The sequence below is a fragment of the Siniperca chuatsi genome, linkage group LG24, assembly GCF_020085105.1.
Source record: "Siniperca chuatsi isolate FFG_IHB_CAS linkage group LG24, ASM2008510v1, whole genome shotgun sequence".
In the NCBI taxonomy this organism is placed as follows: domain Eukaryota; kingdom Metazoa; phylum Chordata; class Actinopteri; order Centrarchiformes; family Sinipercidae; genus Siniperca; species Siniperca chuatsi.
This window is the reverse complement of record NC_058065.1, coordinates 6814269-6826461: the sequence shown is the minus strand read 5'-3', so window position 1 is coordinate 6826461 and position 12193 is coordinate 6814269. Positions and strand designations below refer to the sequence as shown.

Here is a 12193-nt window from a genome sequence, read left to right as displayed (position 1 = left end):
GCACGTTTCTGTATTTGGTTGTGTTGTGTGTATTCGCAGCGTGTTTTCTAAATGCTGCCCGTGTTGTCAAATTAATGAAGATGTTTTCTTAATTTGATTGTGTTTTGTCTATTTGCATGTGTTTTCTTAAGTTGCAGTGCGTTTACCCTTGTCGGCCAACATACATTTGAACGTATAATCAATTGACAAAACAGAACAGAGTGATGGACAAAGTAGAAAAGCGGAGATTATGCCTCTAGTAGTACTTGACCTAGAATGGACTTCTAGTTAGCTTTAGCAGGGGTATAGATGCAAGAATCACCTAAGTGATTACTTACTAACTTACTCCAACTTTTTTGTTTTTATAGATAATGCTTTATGGCTACAGCAATAACTTGATGTTCCACCCAAAGAGATCACTGGTGACGTCATGACTCAGGTGCTGTGTGTTGTCCAAGGATACTCACTGCATTGTCAGGGTGGAAGACGTAGGAGGCAGGGGAGTTGTCCACGATGATGACCTTGTTTAGGTCGCGACCCAGGCGACTCAGGTCCTTGACGTAATTACCTCGGTGGAAGACGCAGGACTCCCGGAACAGACGGCAGCGGAAAGCTCCCCACTTGTCCAGGAGGTCCGAGACGGGGTCTGCATACTGCAGAGATTACAAAAAAAAATTAATGGATGGATTAGAGCAGTTCCCAAAATGTTTTGAACCCTGGCACCTTTTCATAGGAATTAAAATAAAAATATAGGCCTATTCTCAATCACTTAATAAAACGAATAAAGGAAGTCAGCTGTTAAGCTATGGCGCTGTGCAGAAAAGTATTCAACCTAAACCTGAAATAAATTGATTTTTTGACCGTTTGGTAAATGTTCAATATTAAATAAACACTATGAAATAAATAATCATATGAATGAATCTGTCTAAAATATATAGACAAGCTAACAATTTATGAAATTATTAAAGAAATTATTAAAACTCAACTTATTATAACAGAATTTTATTGGATACCATTTTTATTTCATTATATAGACATTTTATTTCAAAATGCCCTTTTTCAAAAGTCTGTTTTTATGACATTATGACATTTTTCCCAATAACATGACACTTTTTATTTCATTATGTCACTTTTCATGAGTGGTGTTGTCACTGCCCTCTCACATTTCACGTGTCCCGTGCTACTCTTAAGCTAGCAAGCTCAACAGCTGCTACTAAATTTAGCCACCTCTTAAGACAACAATGCCTTTTGGCATAGTTTTTGTTGTACTGCGATTATTTTGCACACCCTCATGCTGTAATGCATTGTCCCAATGCTTCTTTTTCAAATGTTTTATCTGTTTTTCAGTTGTTCAAAATGTGAAAATGATAATAATCTAATCTGTATATATTCAAGTTAACCCTGCTGCATCCTACTTCATCACTGGCTTCTGCAATGGGATTTGTTTTGTACAGTTGTTACAAAACAAAAATTAAAAGTAATGTAGAATGTGATTCTGCAGTTTCTCACCTTGGCTAAACTGGCAGTGAACAGGACACACTCAAACAATTCTCCCATTCTCTTCAGGAACTCATCAACATGGGGCCGCTTCAGGACATACACCTGGAATACACAGGATTTTTTTGTAAACCAGGTTCCTACACACCTTATATTTCAAGATACAACATGTTTCAACAAATCATAACTGCCTAGGGAACTATGACGCTTTCTTTCAGTGTTTAAATTTCTATGCAAATGATAACTGGACAATTTGAAGGTTTCATATCGATGTAGTAGACAGGTTTTACATATGGGCCAAAGAACGTTTATGCAAATCCCACACATTACAATCACAGGCCTCCGAGACTTGCAGAGGAAACTAAATATAAAGATACTCATATATCAGAGACAGACAAGCATTTGGCTCCAAAAGTAAAATCCCGGACTCGTTTCCTTTAAGTTCCTCCTCCATTTTTTCTTCTTTCTGCGGTGTCAGCGGCTGAGGGCAGCGTTCCTGAACCAAGTCATCCGGAATAGGCTGTGCTTGTCTGAACAAACCTATCCTGGATTACTTGAATCAGGCCCAGACCCACGGTATGTCATCCATCTCCAAACAGCCATCTTCAAATCCCTTAAACGCCGACAGCACCTACTATACTCGGCAATTTAAACTTGAGAGCACTGCTATCACGCAACCACAAGGACGGTGAGGCACTGTCCTGTTAGAGGACAGCACATGACAACAAATTACAGTATGAACATTTTTGCTGAGGTTATTGAGTGGGAGTGTGATGCCAACATTACCTGGTGTACTGTTCCATCTATTTCAACAGGAATGATGAAATCTGCATTGTTCACGGGCTGTTGGAAAGACAAGAAACTTGATTTTACCCAGATATGGATATTTCCATATAAACAAGACAGAAGAGTGAAGTTTTTCTACTGCAGGCATGGCTGAACAACAACATCAAGTCACAAGAAAGTTTACTAATATGGATGGAGACGCTACAGGCTTGTTTTAACATATAAAATATTATTGTAGGACAGTTGCAGGTAGCGACAAACAGTCTGCAGTGTGTGTGTACATGGAAGAGCGGCTGTGTTTATTTGGGGTTTAAAAACCAGCTAGTTTGGTTTTGGCATTTGCCAGCGATGCCAGAAATGTCACTGTCAGAGCCAACAACAACCAGATGGGGAAAAATGGAGACCTTACAGAGTGTTTCTTACTATTAAACATAACTATCTCATGATGTAATGTGATCACAGGGAACAACTATGTGTTTTAAAGCCCCTTTGTTCTTAAAAAAAGCCCAAATCATATCTTAAAGACTTAAGCCCCTGGATCATCAGGACAATAAAGAACATACTTGCACATACCTGCTTGTAATTAATGCAATATTTTTCTTTACCCGTCTTACCTTAAAAGAGCTATGAACTAATGTCTCATCCAGATCTATCACCACACAGATCTTTCCAGAGTCTTTTGACTTCACTGGAGGCAGCAGTGGCTTCACCTGGATCTAAAAAATCCCACAACATGATATTTAGACCTAAGATGCAGATAGAGATTTTATCTTTCCATTGCTGTCAAAACGGGACAAAAATGCGACCAGTGAGGCAAAAGGTAAAACACACCTTGGACACGGTGCCGTTCTCTTCGACCAACAGAGGGGCGTTGTTGTTGACTGGTTGGGGTTCGGGCTGGTCCCGGCACAGGCAGCAGAAGAGGCTGGAGAAGAGGCCTCTGCTCCTGGGCTTCTTGGAGGAGAGAGAGGGTGAAGACCCTGCAGAGGAAGTTCACAAAGATAATTTACAAAATGTTTTAATGAGCCACTACCTGAACAACATCAGTGCTAAACCCAAAGATATTCAGTTTGCTATCACATATGCCAAAGAAGCAGGAAATTCTCGTATTTGAGAAGCTTTAAAAATGACTGAAACTAGCAAAAATATTTCCCGACCATCGACTAGAAGCCTCTCCAATAAGAATATTTGCTGATTTGATTTCTATGATAAACTGAATAACTTTTCAATATCTTTTTGAAATTGTGATGAGTTTTTTTTTTTTACTAATTTGTGATGTTTTATAGACTAAACGAGTAATCGATTATTAAAAAAAAAAACAATCAACAGATTAATCGATAATTAAAATAATGCTTAGTTTGATTTGTTGTTTTCAAGAGCAGTTAAACTGTTCAAAATTATTTAAACAATCAGCAGCACACCCTTCAAAATGAATTAAAATAAACTTTAAGTACCACAACATGTCATAAACTTGTCAAAATCATACCATGAGCAGCTATAAGAGATTTCAGCCTTTATATAAAAAAGAAAAAATAAGCTGTAATAACTATTTTAGGCATAATTCTTATATAGTGCCACCTAACAGATGACTACATCTTGTCAGTGAATGTATGAAAACAGTAAAAAAAAAAAAAAAAAAAAACACACCCAGCAGCTTTCCTCATACTTTTGTCATGTGCACAAACCCTCCTGGAGACACACGTCCCTGCCAGGAGCTCTTGTGTAACTGCCTCTCTGACGTCAGCAGCAAACAGCCTCAACCACCACCAATAAACATTCAGCACTTTAACACTTCACTTAAAAGTGTTGCCAAGCAGGCATTATGGAGGCACATCATGAGTTTATTATGGAATGCAGTGTGCCAATCACAACAGGGCAGATGGAAATATGACCATTCATGAATACAGATGTATGACAAGAATTTAGCATAATGCATGTAACACTGAATGTCCTTGGCTTTTATGTATGTTTTTAATTCATTTTACTTTGTATCTTCTATTCCTTTTTGTAAATTAAGGTACGTCTTTTTAAAAATATAATATAACCATAACAGCAATAATGATGACAACATTGCACACAATAGTTAACAGGCGATGAAAATAGTCTAAAATAAATACCAATGGACAACAAAATAAAAGTTAACCATTAATGACAATTTAAAACAATACTATAAAAATACATCCACACTGAAGACACTTAATTAGCTTGCAAGCTGTAACCTCAATACTGTGCAACCAAACTGCTCATACAGTGAAACTTTTACTTCAGGTTTAGTATAATCCGTGTATGTCAAGCAACAACTTTTTAAGCCAAAGTAGGTTGTTAAACAAACTAAAGGAGCACGATTATTTCCTTTCTTCAGTATTAAGCATTTCACAAATGTATTTTTAACACTCATTTGAGGTATAGAGTACATACATATTGGAAACTAGGGCTGCAACTAATGATTATTTTAATTATCAATTCATTAGCCAAATGTTTTCTTGAATAATTGTTTTGTCTATAAAAATGTCACAAAATAGTGGAAAATGCCCATCATAATTTCCCACAGCCCGAAATGGCATCTTCAAATGTCTAATTTTGTCAGACCAACAGTCTAAAACCTAAAATATTCAATTTACTATCATATATGACAACAAAAAGCATCAAAACCTCCCATTTAAGAAGCTGGAACCAGCAAATATTTGGCATTTGATTAACAAATAACTAAAACGATTATTCTATTATCAAAATAGTTGCTATTAATGGCCGATTAATTTCCTGTCAATTGCCTAACTGATCATGCAGCTCTAGTGTAAATCCCCTCAAATACTTGTGCTGTGCAACCAAACATGGCTCAATCCCACAGAACTTTATTTTAAAATCAAAACGAGATCCTAATGTTTCCAAAGATACCAAATCAGTCAGACTAAGTTTGGGGGACATGCATATGAAATGATGCACAAAACATTTAGGATATCAGCATTTGCTGAAATGGTGCAGCCATTAAAAACATGGAGTTTGGGGTTTAAATATTTCAACTCAGTGCTTCAATGAAGAGCTAGAACAAGCTGATCAATAAGTTGTCCGTTTCAACCTTAAAGCTACTTAAGGGGAAACTGGATGATAAGGGGTTACGAAAAACCATCAGAAACCACCATTGCAATTCATTTATGTAATCCGGTATAACCCTGTAATGATGATACTTAAAAAGAATGAATAAATAAATGTGACTGTAACTTAGCATAACTTGCTCAATGGAGTTCTTTTGGCCTGGCAGGAAAAATGTTAAACCTCAGTGGGTAGAACAGTTTTCAGGCAAATATGAAAACCCCACAATTTGCTCGTCTAAATATGTGGCAATGAGTTATTTTTGTCATTCATTCATAACTTCATGACGTCATCTTGAAAGTCAGCAGGCTAACTGGCTGACCAAGATAACTACTTAGTAATAAGGTCATATCAGGGGTGTTGGGCGTCACGGCTCGGTTTAAGGATTCAACCAGAAAAACTGTGGTTGCTTAGCCATTCCCACTAGTTTACTGAGATTATTTCTGCTCTTACAAATGTTCACAAGTCAAAACTCCAATCAATTTATTTCGGTGTCTCATAAATCTCTGATCAACACTCCTCCTCACTGTCCTGTCTCACATTAGACTTTGTTTCAGGTTTCTTTACGCAGCATACTCTCTCTCTCTCTGTCTGTCCGGACGTGACTGTGTTACCAACACACAAGCCTCTGTTGTGCATCTCTCACGTCTCTTTCATTCCCTCCCGGCCATTCCCTCCCACTCCATTTGTGGATTCAAACCCCGTCTGACCCTCGGCTGGCCTCTGCCGCGCTCAGGCCAAAACAGGAAGAGGAAACAGACGGGTATCAGTGGAGGAAGCTACTTGCCATCATGTTTTAGTGTAGCAGGAGTAGGTTTGTGATACTATTATGCATGATTTCATGTCAAATCAGGTTTTTAAATAGGCAGGTTTTCAATGAATTCATGTATTTGAGTGTTATTTTCCATTTTTGTGTAATTATGAATACAATTTTTTTTGGATACATAATTCATGTCATTTGAATTGTTGTAGAGAATTCTAATCTCAAATAAGCAAACATAATCCCAATTTGTGCCAGATAATGTGGCCTAATTTTTTCGAATACCAACAAAAGGGATCTTATTGAGTCCCTTGTGCCATTATTTACTCCCATATGTCCTTATTCATTATGCTCTTCACTCCTTTGGTTCCTTTTTCACTCCCTTGTGCCCTTATCATTTCCAGCGTTCACTCCCGTGTGCTTATTTGCTCCCTCGAGTCTCCGTTAGCTTCCACACTAATGTCTTTTATCACACGCCTTTCACTAGAGCAAATGACTAAGTGGGTGCTGACCACAAAACACAGAGTGTGCATTATGAAGATGACAAGGACGGAGCTCATTTATGGAGTGGAGTAGAACATACTGCAGGCAGTCGGCTAAGATACAGGAGGACTGATTTTCTCTTCAAAAAGTTCGTATTGTATTGACAGCCCAAACCAGTGGGTGCTTTCCAAGCATTTCATTCCTCTGCAGCCAAAACAATGCTCAGGCAATTGTGTCATATAATATAAAAGGTCTCTAATGCAGATTACATGCACTGTAAGAGGCTGATTATTGTCAAAAACATTCATATTGGGTGAGGGTTTGACCAATCATTAAGTCTTGAGGGAAACTGTATGTAGCAAACCTTTTCAGATATATTTCAAATGTCCTCTACTTTGTTTTGACGTTTCTTAACCACAGACCACAATGGATTTGGTTACATTTGACACCACAATGTGCTATACAGTTAAAGACACTGGACCCATCTTCAGCAGTAGCATCGGTTTTGGGGCAGCAAATAGCTTCAAACTGCTTTATTCTTTCTTATCTCCTTCAACTGAAGGAAAAAAGGGCATAATGTGCAAATGCTACAAAGAGATTATTTCCATATACACTGTTCCAATTCAACAAATAAAAGTGTCATAAATACCCTGTTATTTAAAAAGTAGCATTTAATTATGCAGTATTTTAAGTTGTGGTTTTTAACGCTGTGTTAAACAACCCTCCAATACATCTGGCTTCAAACAAAGATGAAGCAATCGTATGGTGTGTACTGCTGTGTAAAGTCTCTTTAGAGTCCTTAAATCCTCTATCAGCTCGGGATAAAAAACATATTTAAAGCTGCTATTCATTTTGACTATACCAATATTAACACTTAAATAAAAATAATGCAGGGCAAAGCCATGTGTAGGCTTAAAAACAAATACACAGTTAATAAAAACGTAAGAGACAAACTTTAATGTGTCAAATTATAAATACCAGACGATTAAATGCAGCGTTACCTACTTCCTAAACATCACATGTGAACTAGGCAGAAAGGCCGACATCAACATGTTATCTCCTGTCCCATGACTTACAGAAAATGATGCTGTGTCACAGCATGACATTGGCGTGGAATAATTCACACTCCATGTGCTCATGATATGATAATTTGCCTTATCAGATAATTTTAATCAACCCAGGATTCATTTTAAGGCCTGTCAATACTTTCCTGTAATCGACGCTTCCACTCCCATTCTTCATCATTTCTGCCTCTGACGCCGTGCTTCAGTCACATTATGAATCTGGCCGTTATCTGTGGCTGAAATGATCACTATATGGAAACCACTAACAACACATGAAGTTTTTTTTCCACTAGACTTCCCGGCTTCAATGATGTAAAAAATGTCTTTAACATGGGTTTCATCAATGCAGAAAGGACTTGACCGAAGTGTGTGTTTTAATTTAACAGTTAAGTTATTTGAATCGAGCCTCTGAAACAGCTGTTAGACTTTAATGTGACAATAAAACTCTCCAATAAAACTTTAAAACTAAAACTTTTTAGATTGGTTGGCGAAGTCAGTTCTCAACCTGACGTTTTATCTGACTTTCAAGTTAAAAAGAAACACTGTTTAGCAAAAGAATAATCAAAATGTGCAAAGGAGGAACAGTTTCATGCAGATTTACAGCTTGTGATCGAGGAGAAACCTTCATCAGATCTGAAAGTTGTATCTGATGCCGATATTCGCCTGTTTGACTGACAATCTGATATATGAGAATGCACAAGCATGGTCTGAGGCCGGGTTACAGAAGCTACAACACCATAATTAGTGGTAAATGATGAATTGACCTGACAGCAAATAGAATTGTGCTGCCTTTTTATAGATGAGTGGGAAAAATGACCAACAAACCAAATGCAGGATTTTTATCTTAATGGCTGTTCATGTATATTTGGCATTTTATCCATGACTTATTTATCACTGAGACAATGACATGAAAGAGTAGCTGCTGTGTAAAAACCGTGTCCATCACTAGTCCAGGATTTTTCCAATGTTTTCTGGCCATTGACCCCATTTATTAGGTCCAAAATTGTCATCATCTTGCAATGCAGTTAGAGCTGTCATGTCAGGTAGCATAGGTTTGTATTCTGTGTTTAAAGGACGGAGTTCTAAAAGGATTATATAGAAGTTATGTTGGATTTCAACAGTGCTTTTATATATATATATATATATATATATATATATATATATATATATATATAGTGATCTCCAATTACTCTGTCAGCATATTAAGCAACACTTTGTTCAAGTTGAGAAACACTTACTACATCAAAGATGACCTTGCACGACAAGACATTCATTTGTAGACTTAATTTTACAACTGTAGGCTGTAGGGTTGAAAATCTTATGCGTAATTTTCGGTTTTAGCTTCAAGCCACAGAGCTGTTCACAGAGCTACAGTATCGGTACTTTTGTCAACCAGACTGTTTTGTTAGGTGCTTTTACAGCCATCTAGTCAACAGTGTGTTTGAATTCAGAGGGGAACTACAAAAAACAAAAAGTGTGCAGATCATCTACTCAACCTGAAACTACAGTGAAACTGAAACTAAAAGTTTTCTTTAGATTTGATGAAGCTAACAAACTATGGTTTTCACAATGTCACAATCTCTTTAGGCAGGACAGAGTAAACATGCTGTTTGAGACAGTGGCTGTGTGTCACAGTGAATAAACATGTTGGGGTGTGGGGACAAGGTTATGTAATAGATTAGGCTACTACACATTTACAAGTAGGCCGCTGCTTGACATTTCAGCCACATCTGAGCGTATCCTTTAAGATGTCAGAATAAGCACTACCATATCTTTGTGTGTGCAGTATGCCTGAATAGGTTTAAATATCTGTTTTGTGTGCATTAAATGTGACCGTACACAGGCTGGAAGTGACACTAGACATGTTAAAATGTGAGATTATTGCCTTTACAAGGTGGAGCATTTTCTCAGGGATGATGACCGACGGGTTACCCAGTTATTCAGTAACCTGCATTTACACTCGGGGGTATTTATTTGGTTTGTGTGCAACGGCAGTGCCAGAAATCCATGTTAGTGAACACAGAGCTGATAACGTTAGTGTTACATGGCGGAAATGAGAGTTTCAGAGGCCTTTTATTTAATTAAGAGGGAAACAGTAGCATTGTCATAAGATAAACAGCACTAAGAGTCATGGCAAAGACAGAAGAGATAAAACACTTTCTGAGTATGAAAATGCCATTGTAGCAATAGATATTGATTTGATTATCATACTGATGCCAATATTATACATATTTCAGAGAATATTTTATATAGCTATGGTGCTGCATTTATTTTTTATGATCAAATTGCATCATTATAATATTCTAAAAAGGATTTAAAGTGTCTCTGTGCTGACTGCAAAACATTTTAATGCTTATATTCAAATGTTATAGCTATCTTAATAAAGCATTGGTACGTCATTTCCTTTACTTTCATCACAGGCCAAAGGGCCGCAGCCATAATCTATGCAGAACAGAGACACGGTGACAGTTTTAATGCGGTTACTTGTTTTCAGTACACTTTCCTAACAGTGGTATTTATAATTGTGCAGCAGTGCCGACTTTAATGTGTTACAGTGAAGCAGATGAATGTGAGGCGTCTGGAGTGGAGGATCGTGAACTCAAGAGTTGCAAAACTTTTTCTGACATGAGTGCAGAAGTCAAGCGGGACAAAAATGAATACACTTACCCCTCTCTCCTGCGGCTTTACTTCCCTCTTCATCCCGGCTGACTTGGGTGATTATTGAGGACGGAGTGTCCATCACATCCAGGTCTGGTCCAGAGTGCTGACCTCACACTTTAAAGTTAGAGATTGGACTGACTCGGTGCTGCATTAAAACAACTTAACATGTACGAAAACGAAGCTGAAGCGCCCCGGGAAACATCGCAACAACTCGCCTACAGCACGTCCATTACACTTCGGATGTTGTCGTCCGCTCAGATACGCGCTAAAGTTTGAAGCCTGAAAGTTATAAAACATTTGTCAAGGAGATGGCAACTTTGATTCAATATGGTGCTCAACTCCGCTCGCAATTTTAAGATACAAACATGGAGGTTTCAAGGCTTCCCATTTCACTTAAAGTGGCGCAGTAAGAGAATGGCCGCGAACAACACTCCCTCTCCTGGTGGATGCAAGTTTGACGATAATCCCTTAAAAAAGTAGCCTGAAACAAAGTTGCTCAAAACAAAATTGAGCCAAGCTAGCAGGTTAGCTACACTGGACTAATTTTAGTTAAATATACAATTTTTAGATGCTGCCTTAATACATATATTACACCATTTGCACTGCGATATTTTGGTGTACGCCGTCTGAACAGTGCGTTACTATGCGCCCATAACGTTAAAAGATAAAAATATAATATACATATATATATATTATTATTATTTTTTTTTACAGGGTAACCGTTACAGTTAACAAAACAAACTGTCTACCTTTAGCCAAGGGATACTCCTGCGATACCAGAGGATATGGAAAAAAAAAAAAAAAAACAATTACACATGTTCACACCGTGTTTGTTGATTAGATTACTATTAGACCGGCAGGTTTATGTATTCGTGAGTCTGTAATACTGTAGTCGTTGTGTAATGACAGCTGTTAGTAAAAACCTGCTCAAGAACAAAACTTTCTGTAGAAGTCGCAGCTAAGAAACGCCCAGTTTGGGTCCCTTGAAACTGCCTGCAGCCAGGGAGCGTCGCACAAGTGCCGTCTCTGTCTCTGGTGTACATTTATTTTCTTGTCCAGAATACACACAGCAGCAGGGTGAGGTCTGACTGCTTGTGTAGACACTGCTTTCCCCCCGGTTTACTTTTAATGACACACAGTTTTAAAGGTAACTGGAGTATAGTTTGTAAAGTAAAGATTTGTGCAAATATTTTGCCTTTATTGTTCCTTTCTGTGTGATTGTGATGATGTTATTGAAATGTCATTTTTAGGTGATATTTTCTCTTAGAATATGATTGTGATGTTTTCCCTTGTGTGTGATTATCGTGATGGGTTTTTTGTAGAATGCCATTGTTATTTGATAAAATCCTATATCATGGTATATGCAATTTTACATCACAGTTGATTTTATACCATATAGTACATTTTGTGGGGGAAACTGTATGGATAGTTAAGATCAAATAACCATTTGGCTAAATTAAGTACCTGACAAATCAAAGTACTTCATCACATTGATGCAAAAATCATAAAAACCCAATATTGACAGAAAGCAGTCCTGCTCATTGATTTGCAACTTTGTCCCTGATGTTTTCTTGTACAATCAGACATATTAATACACAATATATACTGCTACAAAATATTTTTAAACAGGAGTATTAATGTTGCGAGCTTACCCTTTATTTTGCAAGCTTCATTAGCCATCACACCTCTGTCCTTATTTCTTTTTCCAACTGTGAGAAGCTCCTTCATTTTTGTTGTGTATTGCATTGTGGGGCAACAGACAGTCTGACTTGACAAAGTAGGAAAAGCATGGTGTAAAATAATAACTCTAATGCTGGCTCTGTTTCATGAGTGTGCGTATAAACCACGCCAGTGAGCCAGTATAAACAACAGC

The 12193-nt window shown here is 37.6% G+C and overlaps 1 protein-coding gene across 2 annotated transcripts in view; it reads right to left on the bottom strand.

The window, feature by feature from the left end:
• Positions 1-12193, bottom strand: part of LOC122871771 (carboxy-terminal domain RNA polymerase II polypeptide A small phosphatase 1-like) — a 16117-nt gene extending 3924 nt beyond the window's left edge. The window contains exons 1-6 of one of the 2 annotated variants that reach the window (XM_044187131.1): positions 11973-12193; positions 3094-3242; positions 2877-2978; positions 2263-2319; positions 1489-1581; positions 447-632 (exon numbers count right to left, since the gene is read on the bottom strand). In XM_044187131.1, the coding sequence (XP_044043066.1) occupies positions 447-632; positions 1489-1581; positions 2263-2319; positions 2877-2978; positions 3094-3242; positions 11973-12066 (681 nt within the window). In that variant the 5' untranslated portion in view covers positions 12067-12193. Of the gene's footprint in view, positions 1-446; positions 633-1488; positions 1582-2262; positions 2320-2876; positions 2979-3093; positions 3243-10326; positions 11281-11972 lie in introns of those variants that run through there. The other variant, XM_044187132.1, reaches the window with a different exon arrangement.